The following is a 13,168-nucleotide window of genomic DNA, read 5'->3' on the forward strand; positions in this document are numbered from 1 at the left end:
GCCAAATCTGGTGAGACCCAAACTCGCTTAACTTGCCTCAAGTGAGCCGTGAGCTCGCCAACCTGCGTCTAGGCTGGTCGTTGGGCTATTGACCATCGCTAAGGCAAGCAGCTAGCGAAGGAAGGAGGAAAAGAAAGGAAAAATAATAAAAATTCAATTTTTAAAAGATAAAAATTATTTTTAAAATAATATTATAAAAAAAATTGATCTTTGGGTAATTTTTCCCATAAAATTAAATCAGATATCAAACAATGGAAAATATTTTCTAGTTTATTACTAAGTTTCAACTAAGTACCGAAAATATTGTCATTTTCCTAAAAAATGACTTTTTAGAAAACATTTTTTAAACATATGATATTTTTCGCGAAATGAACAAAGCCTCAATGCCTATTTGATTAAAAGCTCAATTTACAAGCGTATGAACATCTCCATTCTTGGGTCTACTAGTCCAAGCCAAGCTTTGACCAGGACTATGTTGAAGTAGGAAGCAAGAATCTGCCATAAAAGGCCAGATACTCCAAGGGCAAAGACCTTTTTGTTAGATGGCACCAATTAAGACTTTGCAATCACTTTTTGGATGCGGAGGGACTAAGTATAATTGCAAGCAAGAAGGAGAGCAACTACTTCCGCTTCCATTGATGATTTCCGACGTCCTTTCCTTGTCCAAGCTTGGACTATTGAATCGCTAGCCAATTGTGCCATGATACCAATGGCTCCTTTGTTATTTTTACATGCACTGTCTATATTAAATTTTAATCCTTCATCTAACGATGGCAATCAGGAGTCTGTCCCTTCCCCAATAGGATTGACCCCGGAACTCATCGCGACTATGTTCTCATCCCTAAACTTGTTTGAAAATTCCATGAACTTCTATAAACCAACTTAATTGCTAGGAAGAATTTGGAATAACTTGATCATGTAATATGTCATTCCTATAACACCACATTCTAGTACATAGAAACGCTACAAAGAGGGTGAAGAGTTTGCAATCAAAATCCATTCTCTGAGCAATCCGTTGTGGGTCAAAGAAGTGGTTTATCATTTCCTTAAGTAAGAGAAGCTCCAAGCAGACGAGTTGATACCTCATAAACTCTATCTCCTTAAAATCTAGGCCAAAGGTTGAATAGATGGACCGGAGTTTCGTCTAGATTTTCACTCAACAAGCATGAAGAATTTGGGATGATACATAACCCGATTAGTTTAGCTCTACAAGGCAAGACATTAGCTGTTGTCCTCTAAAACAGCATCCTATACCTCTCATGTCTTCACCTTTTTCTTTTTCCTTTTTCACTTATTATCTTCAAATCAATTCTTTCAACTTCTTCAATATGTGCAATCAAACCTTTCAAAAGTGGTGTCTCAACAAAACACGAAGAATAATTCAATGAAAGAAAAAACACAATTGTTGAGGGATTTGTCGTCATCTCTTGCCACCACGATCTTCGCCTAAGGGGAAAAAAATGTACACATTGGTTACACGATTAACTGGACGTGTACTTCTAGCTCTGTATAAATCCCAATCAAATTTCACCTTTTCTAATCAATTTTATTGTTATTATCATATTAAATGTCATCAAATAGGCCTATATAGGAGATTCCCTTATCTTGGCCTTCAACGAGGCAAGGTTCTCCAGCCGAAAAGGCCAAACAATGTTGTAATGCTAATGAATGCTCCGGAAGACCAAGGAACTATAATTGGGCAGTAAAATCCAACATTAAGTGTGGGCCAAACATTGAATGAGTTGCTATTGAAAGGGGCTTGAGGGTCAATCTCTTCTTCCCCATAAAGCCACAGTTTGTGTTTCTGTCTACTTCTACCTTCCGCAATATGTCGTCCTAGATAGAAGAAAAATCCAATAAGATCCAGTTTGCAACTTTCCTATTCTTATGGTATGCAAACCCTCACCCGTCCATTAATCAAATTTCCAAATTCGATTCGGTTCAACCCCTGGAAACATTCACCCTCTCTCTATATAATCTGCCCCCATTATCACTAATCTCTGTCGATATTACTCAGTTTCACACACATTTCAAGTCCCAACCAACCCATCTCTCTCTCTCTCTCTCTCTCTCTCTCTCTTTCTCTCTATCTCTCTCTCTCTCTCTCATGGGTGTCTTCGGAGGTGCAGTATTCGTGGTCATTTCTCTACTTGTGAGTGACCTAGCGGTTACGACGCTGGGACATACTAATGGAAAGAGAGAAGAAACTGTCGAGGCCGGTTCCTGCGATGCCTCCGCAGGATCGTGGGTCTATGATAGTTCATACCCTCTCTATAACTCATCCCAGTGTCCCTTCCTACAGAAGCAGTTCAAGTGCCTTGAGAATGGCAGGCTCGACAGAGATTACCTCAAGTACAGATGGAAGCCCGCCGGCAACTGCAACTTGCCGAGGTACGTTCCCTCAATATCTCTCTCTACGCCCGTGCTCGACAACACTCAGCTTCAGACCCAATTTGCTACGACCATGTGAATCTGTCTTGAATTTCGTTGTTCCTGTCCGCTATTAGTGATGATCATGGTTTTGGAGGTGCATAATGGAGATGCTGTTGCAGGGATTGGAACTTCTTCATAAGTTGAAAGTACCCTACTTGTATTCCAGTATTGTCAAGCGTTATTGACAAACCTGAGTCAACCTTAACGAGTACTAAACTGATGTCAAATGCTCCGTAGATAACCACACTCTCCAAAGCCACGATCTTGTTATCTTCTAACCTATAAGCCACATTCCTCAAACTCTCACCTTGGACAAGATTTCCATTTCGGATATTTGATTCAAATTCATACTGATCGAGTCCATCTGTTTATAGTTTCATGTAAGATGCAAAGACAAATTGAAAAGAACATCTCCATGGATACGCTCTTAATTCGTTGTCGTCAAGCTATAGTCTTTGGAAATAGATTTAGCGATGGATTGGTACCCATTTGATTGGGATACACATCTGGCATAACATGAAGTCTCCAAGTCACCGAACGTTGTTGCTTCCAAACAAGCATGGTCTTACAAGTCTCATGCACTTTCCCTAAATCTTTCTTGGACATTTTCAGAAGGCACTTTTTATCATGGAAAGTATTCTATGCTTGCAAGAGACAGATACGACGAATAGAAGCCACAATGGCCCATATCGAATCGGCCAAACTTTTTGCCTATATTCTTTCCCTCTTGCTCGTAAAGAAACAAATTCAAATCATTGGGTGCACTTCTTTAAATATAGGAAGTGTAGTTGTGAAGTTGCTTTCATATTGTCCTTTAGTAATGTTATTTTGTAAGTGCACCTATTCTCTTTTGTCTCTGTCTTGCGAATGTCCAATATATAAAGTTAAGCTTTGGATTCTTAAAATTTTTTAGTCTTGGATCAATGTGGAACGAAAAAGGAGGAAAAGTGAAGGGGTTGGATAAGAAATCTTGTATTGGGTCTCGACAGAAATACTAATCAATTCTGGGAGAATCTATTCGAAAGCGCAGCAGGTCTCCGATTTATGTGCTTATAACATATCGTCGTTCCCGATTAATGAAAGTTGCTTGGTCTAGGTTTGACGGCCGAGCCTTCTTGTTTGGATTGAGAGGGAAGAGGCTGATGTTTGTGGGGACTCGTTAAGCTTGAATCAATGGCAATCCCTCACTTGCATGGTTCATACCGCGGTGCCCAAGGCCAAATACACTTTGACAACAGTTGCTGGGCTTTCCAACTTCTCATTCCCAGTGAGACCTCTTGCCTTGACTTGCTCTTTGCTCTTCACTCTTTGACTCGAAAAGTCAAACTAAAAGGATGAAATTGACGACTCGTCAATTGTGATATGGTTGCAGGAATATGGAGTGCAGCTGATGTTTTTCCGAGACGCGTTCCTGGTGGACATAGTGAGCACGAGCACCGGGCGAGCTCTCAGGCTCGACTCTCTCCAGAACGCCAAGCTATGGGAGGGCGTCGACGTGTTGGTATTCAACTCGTGGCATTGGTGGCTTCACACAGGAGGAAACAACCGTAAGTGTCCATCTTAGCAAGCGTTACATCGACTTAGATTCCAAATAAAATCGATCACATATCAAGAATTTGTGAGAACCACACTTGATCTCATTAGAGAGCATGAGTTCTCTTATAGTTTCTGCATCATAGTTACTTCTATCTAGAGGTGATCGATGCACAGGCTCGAGCTAGATCGGGCCTAATTTGATGCCCAGGCCCTCCTATAAGAGTAATTATATATACAAACTTTTCGAAGGGGACTTTCAACTAAATTACCTTACTCAAGCATGTCCATTGACTAATTTCTGGGCGGATTGATGTAAGTTAAGATATCTGACCATTTTAACCTCGTAGGAGCAGCAAAATCTGCGTAGCTCTACACTGGATGGTAATGGCGTGATTTGTTCAGAAACGGACATACTTATTTGATTCAGTTGGCAACAACGATGTGAAATAGAGCATTTACTTATATTAAGCATGCTTTTCCCTTATATATTTTTGCTTTTTTTCTATGTGCTTGAAACTTCGAAGCTTCTGACATTCCTTTTTCTGAGGTAATTTAGATGGGATTATATCCAAGAAGGGAATAAGATTTACAAAGACATGAATCGCTTGGTGGCCTACAAGAAGGCAATGAATACTTGGGCCAAATGGGTGGACTCCAGGGTGGACCCATTGAAAACTACTGTCTTCTATCAAGGAGTTTCCCCAGACCATGCAACGTAAGATCTTTAGAGTTCGAGGACATATTGTTTGCTATTTTGCTAATCTAACTCGTGATTTATCAAATCCTGTTCAAATCAAGCAGTGCAAGTGACTGGGGTCAACCGAACGCCGACGCTTGTGTCGACCAGAAGCATCCGCTCGCTGTGCGGCGATACCCAGCCGGCCCAAACCCGGCGGAACTGGTGGTAGAGAAAGTAATAAGATCGATGACGTACCCGGTCCGTCTGCTCAACGTCACGTATCTCTCGCAGCTCCGAGTAGATGGACATCCATCGGTGTATGGCTTGGGAGGACACAGGACCATGGATTGCAGCCACTGGTGTCTTGCTGGAGTTCCTGACACCTGGAATTTGCTCCTTTATCAGTCTCTTGTAGCTCACAACTTTTGAATCTGCACATCGCTAGAATAAGTGAACAATTCACATTCAGATTTAATTCATCATGGAAATTTGTGGTATTGGGGAAAGAAAATTCCCTATTTGTGGCCGGTTTATATTTTTTAATTTTTGTTGGGGTGGGAGGGGTGACAAATTTGAATCTATATTAAGAGGAAGCTAGATTTATAAGAGTATAAAATAATTTGGCGATATTGCAAGTTCGTAATTAGGAAATTAAACATGGGATCGATATTTGTATCCTTAGTAGAAAATTATTATATCACTCCAAAATCATTTACGTGAACCATTTTCAACGTTTTGTGCATTGTTCATTTGTTTAAGCTAGTTTAATCATGTCGACGCAACACGGTATATATATTGCAAACTAACGTTTACCAATATTATATATTGCACACTAACGGTTACCAATATTATGAGGAATTAGTAAACCAAAATAGAATTTCCTCTTCTTTTTTTCTGTTCAGCGGAAGTAGTTAATGCAATACATCCTAGTGAACAAAGTGATTGAATGCAATGGTACCCATATAAATTTATTTTGAAAATGAAAAAGAAATTACAAATTTCAATGATTGTTACGCGTGATTCGTGAATGCTCAACATAATATAATGTGATTAGTCGACATTTCGAATGTGACATACATGAGGCACAATTACATCATCCACCGTGCAATCTCAATCATTGTTTAATTCCAAAACCCTCAATGCCTACTCGTCCTAATTTTGCATGATCTGATCGAGTCTCCACCCGAAACGAGTGCCACGATTGAGAAAAGACAGGTCACCTATCGACGATCTATGGTGGCAGCGGCAGCGATCTCAACTGCATTGGCTAGATAGCCAAGAGTGCTTTGCCGGAGTCCTGAATATTTGGAATCATCTCCTGCGCGCGCGAAGCCCATGGAGGATCTCAACCACAGGTTGCCTCAAGTACAGATGGAAGCCCGTCGGCAACTGCGACTTGCCGAGGTACGTTCTCTGCTTATCTCTCCTCTCGTGCGAGCTCGGCAGCACGCCGCTTCAAACCCGACTCGGCTATGGCCATGTGAACGTTGGTGATGTCTTTGGTTTCGTTGTCCTTGTCCGTTGTTAATGACGATCATGGTTTCGGAGGTGCATAATCCAGGATGCTGTTGCAGATATTAAAACTTCTTCATAACTTAAAAGTAACCTGCTTATATTCCAGTACTGTGATGACTCTGATGAGGAATAGATATCATAGGTTTCGCGTCTATCTTATCGTCTTCTTAAACTATAAGCCATATCCTTCGGACCCTCACCCCGAACAAGATTTCCATTTCTTATCTTCGATTCAATATTAAAGGTGGACAGATCCATCTAATCAAAATTCTACGTAAGATGGAATACAAATCAAAAGGAACATCTTCTCGAGATCATGCATACGCGCTTAATTAGGTGTCAGTGAGCTGTAGTCTTTCGAAATAGGTTGAGTTAGCGATGGATAGGGACCCATTTGATTGCGATATGGATCTCGTATTACATGAAGTCTCAAAGTCACCCAACGTTGTTGCTTCCAAACAAGCATGGCCCTTACAAAGTCTCGTGCTCTTTCCCTAAATCGTTCTTGGACACATTAAGAAGGCACTTATCATCATAGGAAGTATTCTTTGCGTGCAAGAGATTTAGTACGACGAAAAGAAGCCATAGTGGCCCATACTGAATCGACCGATCATTTCGTCTGTTTTCTTTCCCTCTTGCACGTAAAGAAACAAATTCAAATCATAGGGTGTACTTCTTTACATATAGAAATTGTAGTTGCGAAGTTGCTTTCGTATTGTCTTTTAGCGGTGGTATTTCAAAAAGTGCACCTTTTATCCTATTGTCTTTTTCAAAAATTGTAGTCGCGAAGTTGCTTTCGTAAGCTTTCGATTCTTAAAAAAGTTTACTCTTGGATTAGCGTCGGCGAAATGAAATTAAAATGAGAGAGAAATGTGAAGGGGTTGGATAGGAATCCGGTATTTGTCCTCGACGGATAAAAGAAGTACCATTCGGTTCTCGATTAATGGATTAAACAACCCCAATAGGTCTCTGATTTATGTACCATAACATATACAGTTGCTCCCGATTAATGAAAGTTGTTTGGTTTAGATTCAACGGTTAAGACTTCCTGTCGAGATTGAGAGGGAAGAGGCTATATTCTAGCGTGGTTCCCACCGCAGTGCTTGAGGCCAAATGCACTTTGACAAGAGCATTGATGACTCGTCAATCATGATACGTGTGGGGAGTGCACTGCGAAAACTCGATACCTTCTTCCAAGGAAATCACTGAGAGAGCTCAAGTCTGTACTAGTTAATATATCCAATTAGATCTACTTTCACTTAAAAGCTTAAGGCAATAAGTTACAAGCCAATTAAGATATATTAATTGCTTTACATTACATCAATTCTCTAAAGTGAGCTTTTTCTAACACAACTCACTCACACGTATATCTTAATAATACGTATGCAGGAATATGGAGTGGAGTTGATGTTCTTCCATGACATGTTCTTGGTGGACATAGCGAGCACGTGCACGGAACAAGCTCTTAGGCTCGACTTTCTCCAAAGCACCAAGATTTGGGAGGGCATTGATGCATTGGTGTTCAACTCGTGGCATTGGTGGCCTCACGTTGGGAGGAAACAACGTTTAGTCTCGATCTTGACAAGCACTGTATATACTAAAATCATGTATCAATCGTAAGAATTTGTGAGACTCATATGAAATCTCACTAGAGAGAGCACTAGTTCTTTTATAGTTTCTACGCCAAAATTACTTTTGCCTAGAGACGATCAATGCACAGGCCCAAGCCAAGTCGGTCCAAATTTGGTGCCCATGCTCTCCCCCCTCCCCCCGGGGGCGCCCAGCCCGCTGCCGCTCGTAAGAGTAATTATGTGTGAGAACTTTCAAGGCAGGACTTTATAACTAAATTACCTCAATCCCGCCCAAAAGTGCCCTTGGAGGCCAGTGGGCCTCCAAGCCAAAAATCAATAGCTCTGTCCGACGCATCACCGATAAGTATGCGCAAGAACTTAACGTTGCAGTCACGGTTTTACCAAGGAGAAACTTTTCGATGGATCAATATATGCCAAGACATTCGACCATTTTCACTTTGTAAAGAGTCCGAAGTTCAATCTTCTCGCCACTAATTCATGTTTCATGGCCACCCTTAGGAGCCGCAAAATCTGCATAGTTCTACAGTTGTAAGTTGCCGCATGACTTATGCAGAAAACCTCTGTACTTGTTTGAGTCGCGCTCAACAATGCGAAATAGAGTTGATATTCTTCCAAATTAACGTGACTCCTATATATATTTCTCTTTTTTATGTTTTTGTTTATCGAAGGTTCTAATATATATTTTTTTTTTCTAAGGTAATTCAGATGAGATTATATGCAGGTAGAGAATAAGACGTATAAAGATATGGATCACTTGATGGCTGCGTTTGGGAAAGCTTTTGGGAAAAGCCTTTAAGGAAATACAAATGCCTTTGGTCTAAAGGGTTTTGATGAAATGCAAAAACTGTTTGGTAAAATATAATTGAAAAGCGCCTTGAAATGCAACTTTGGGGAAATGTTGTTTGGTAAACACTTATATTTGTAAAGTCCTTTAGCGAAACCAATTTAAATTTTTAATTTTATTTTTTAAATTGAAAACAAAAATAATGACTTTTTTTTTTTTGCATTGAGATGTATATATAAAAGAGATATATTAACAAATTCAATGACTTTATATATATTTGCACCGAGATGTATATATAAAAGAGATATATTAATAAATTCATAAGTTAAAAAATACATCAAAGTGGACTTTTTCTCAATTAAAAAGAAAGAGTAATTTCATTATAATAAACATGATTACATATGCATCGAAGAAAGAAATAGGTTTATATTGAAAATTACAAACATCCTTAAGTATTTACTAAACTCATTGCTATTTGATCACGTAAACGCGCCATATCATAAGATAAATTGTCATGTGAAGTACCGGCCCCCTCATTTGTATCATCAAGGTCAACTAAATATCCATAATTGGGATCCAAATCTGCTCTTGTAAAATGTCTATCATTGGCGGCGTTTCGTCGTATATAATTATGCAAAGTCATTGCTGCTATAACAATTTTTACTTGCTTCTCAAATGGAAAATTTGGCATATGCTTTAGAATTTTCCACTTCTTCTTCAAGACACCAAAAGCTCGCTCAATTTCCGATCGCAGCGAGGAATGAGCACGGTTGAATACCTCTCGATAGCCTGTAGGGGCAGGACCTTGTTGAAATTCGCGAGATGATATCTAACTTCTTTATACGATCCCAAATAACCCGTCGGATTTGGATATCCAACATCTACTAAATAATATTTACCTGCACAAATATAATATAAATTTAATCAACATAGACTACATTAATACATATTAATGTACAAAAATCATTAATTAACAAACTGGGAGGAGGATGAGGAAATTGCACATCACGTCTTCCTAAAGCTTCATAGAAAATACGAGTATCATGGGCTTGGCCCTCCCAACCAGCCCAAACATAGGTGAATTCCATATTAAAATTACACACCGCTTAGATATCTTAAGTCGGTATACCTTTTCGACCAATAAAACGAATCTAATCTTGTACAGGTATCATCGCTGAGATATGAGTGCCATCAATAGCTCCAATACAACCCTAAAACAAAAACGTAAATATTATTATATAATCAAAATTTGCTTTTAATTCCTTCTTCATATTGTATAATAAAAACATACCTTAAAATATGGAAAAATCTTCGATTATTTTTTATCTTCTCCGAACATCCCTAAATTGCCAATCAGCTGGTTGGATCAAATCTTTTCCCATTTCACATACTTTATCTAATACTAAGCCAAAATATCTATTTATGGTTTCCCGTAACGCTGAAAACGCTCTTGTGTTAACCTATTACCTATATCATGTCCTAAAATATGAAGAAATATTCCAAGCATTTCTGTAACATCAATATTCCTAGTTCCTTTAAGACCATAACGTGTTACTAAATCATGCATTAAATTATTAAATACAATCTTATCCATTCTAAACATTTGATAACATTTTATCGGATTAGCATCTTCGTCCATCAACTCTCCAACCCATGCATTTCCTGTATATGATGATGTCCTACAAGGTTTTTTCTCATTGTATATTGCTTGATAAGCGATTGCGGCTTGAGTAATTTCCACAAGTTGCCAATATTCCTCGTCCTCTTTTTCATGAAATTCTCTTTCAGGAGAGTCATCCATATCTGTTTAAAGTAACAAAACAATAAGAAAAGTGATGGGCTAATCATCAATCAATGAAACAATTATCATCCATAATATATATGCAAACTCCATCCATTCAAAAGAACACAAACTAAAAACACAAGACTAAAAAATATAATTAAAAAGAGAGTTCACAAGTAGTGCAAATCACCAATCCAAAATGAGTTTCACGTTACAACATAGATTCATATAAAAAGCTCAAACAAGTAACTAGTATCCTAGCGACGACTATTATGCTCCTCCAACTTATACTTCAGCCACTCGACTTTCTCTTCATCTTCATCCAAGTTCATAAAAATTTGCCTATTGTCTTTCTTTTCAGAAAGATGAGAGAGTGCAAAGAAGAACAACTTTTTGTCTTCCTTAATCTCAAGAATGGCTTTCAATGTTTGCATAATCTCTTTGTAAGGGTCAAATTCCCTTGCAACCGATGTTGCATTGCTCCTACTTTCAACTGCTGAGCAAAGTCTGTCGATTTGCAATGCTAACTTAGCAGGCCCGGTCAATTTTTTCTCTCTTTCCTCGAGCTTCCTTTGTGGAACTTTGTACCGTTCTTTTATGGCTCTTACTTTAACTTGGTTGGACATTCGTTTCACCTACATTACACTCTAAAGTATCATCGTAGATCCTGCACAATCACCAATATCAACTTGTGTGGCCTCGGGATTCTCGGTATTGCATAAACCTTGTGCAGGATTCCAAGTAACACTTCCAAAGGGCAACCGCACTCGGAACATTCTGTCTAACATAACTTCCATATCTGGATGTATGCCTTTCGTTCGAAAGACTTTAAGCTTAGGATTGGCCTGTTATAATAAGATATTTTCATGAGTTATATCAAAAAGAAGAACTTATAAAAAAAAAAAAAATGTGGCAAAAAAGATAAACACCTGAATCTTTCCCTCCCATCATCACTCGCATCAATCGTTTTCTTCCTTGGATCCCATCCTAGCCTCGTTTCCTTTTGAATCAATCGTTTCCATCTTTTCCATTCTTCCTTTAGATTATCCCACTTACTCTTCATTTGATTTTTATCATATTTTTTGCCACTCAGCTCTTCAAACTTGGTAATTATAGCTGTCCATCCATCTCTTTTGTTGCTCGCAGGGCGATTGCCTTTTTCAATTTGTTCAATGCACAATCGACAAAATGTTTCTACATCTTCCGGGCTCCAATGAGCCTTTTCTTTTGATGAACTCGCCATCTTCCAATAGAATAAACACAAACACATTTGAAAAATGAAAACAAATGAGATTAACTACGACCCAATTCCCTATAGATGAATGAACACATATATAGATAGAACTATGCATAGCACAGAAGGTTGAGTTCAGGACGTTCATTCTCCATTTTTAGCTAATTTCCTCTTTTAGATGGAAAGGATCCTTACAACTATGGATGCATTTAGTTTATCATAAGATTTCGCAAATTCACGATCTATTGAGCACATACCTAAAAACCATATGGGTGACAGGAAAAACATTGCAAACAAGGGGCATAATCAAGGTTGTTAATTGCATTAAACAAAAAGAAGCAAAAAGCTTCACAAACGATGGATAGACAACATAGATACCAAACTGAGACGTTAACAAGAGAATTCTGATTATGATATCTAGTGCTAAGCATGCCTTGCTCTGTCACTGCAGCAATCTCAATGATCTCAAACACAAGTGTTCCATAAGATTTAGACTTTACAAGCAAAAACAAAGACTCCCTTAGACTAACCGAACCAACGACACATCAGTCGAACCCAAACAGCCCAAGAAAATGAACTCAGAGAGCAATTCTACAACTGAAAAAACTCTATGCTGCAATCTCACACCAATTGCTAGACATCATCATATCATTGAATTCACAGAGTTACAGCTACATATTCACATGGAACAAAAAGAAAGCAAAAGAGTAAAAAGGACTGACCCGCCTCAAACAAAAGAACAGAGGAGCTCGCGAAAAGATGGGAACTTTGGAGAGACCCAGAAGAAAAAGATCCTGATTTGCCCAAAAGAGCAGCACCGGAGTTTTCCTAGAGACGTTCTCGATCACGCCGTCCAATCTTTCTTCCACCCCGATTTGCCCACAAGGTACCCTGCAAAGCAACCAGTCCCCGACAGAAGTTTTGACTCAAAATTGTTGTTACATACTGAAAATAGAAACATGACAAGAAAGTCAATATGAAAAGCTCAACAATGTGAACAATCGAGATGGAATATCGAGAGGAGGAAAATACACCAAGAGCAAGGTAACGATCTGATTTCCAGATTTTCTTTCCTTTTTAAGAATCATGGTAAAACCAGATTCTTGGAAAATTGCTTAGTAGGAGAACCACACCCCACCCGGGTTTAGCACTTTCGGATAAGTCAATAACACAAGAAGAGTTTTCAGAACCACTATAATAACTATGTTCAAGTAGCATCATCATTCTATCACATTGTAAATATTACTTCCGGTCCCAAAAGACAAAAAATTGCAGCTACTGTTCGAGAAAATCCAATTACACGTGTTCACTCCTATGTAAATACCTCCAAGCAGAGAAATGTACATTATTGAAAATGCCTGTAAAAGGATTATCTTGAATAAGAAAGGTTCAAATGAGTGATTTGCAGACCAAACAGATGGAAAGATGCACCAAAACAGATGCATGTAGACATCTTGTATAATGCATCAATGAGAGTTTAACAAGAAGAAATCAAGCATGCACTCTTCTACACGACATGAATTATAGGCATATTGATATGATGTTATAAACTTCACTTCCCCAATTTGTTTTGTAGCGCTCTCTCTCTCTCTATCTCTCTCTCTCTTCTCGA

The 13,168-nt window shown here is 38.7% G+C and overlaps 1 protein-coding gene across 1 annotated transcript; it reads left to right on the plus strand.

Annotated features, from left to right (window-relative positions):
- The first annotated feature begins 1,832 nt into the window (after positions 1 to 1,832).
- LOC104425021 (protein trichome birefringence-like 43) lies at positions 1,833 to 5,174 on the plus strand. Its single transcript, XM_010037584.3, is given in 7 exon segments — positions 1,833 to 2,391; positions 3,530 to 3,579; positions 3,582 to 3,700; positions 3,806 to 3,965; positions 3,968 to 3,980; positions 4,526 to 4,684; positions 4,771 to 5,174. Coding segments are annotated over 7 exon segments (1,092 nt in total). The 5' UTR covers positions 1,833 to 2,107; the 3' UTR covers positions 5,078 to 5,174.
- Positions 5,175 to 13,168: the final 7,994 nt, after the last annotated feature.

This window comes from Eucalyptus grandis, chromosome 11, assembly GCF_016545825.1.
Source record: "Eucalyptus grandis isolate ANBG69807.140 chromosome 11, ASM1654582v1, whole genome shotgun sequence".
In the NCBI taxonomy this organism is placed as follows: Eukaryota; Viridiplantae; Streptophyta; class Magnoliopsida; order Myrtales; family Myrtaceae; genus Eucalyptus; species Eucalyptus grandis.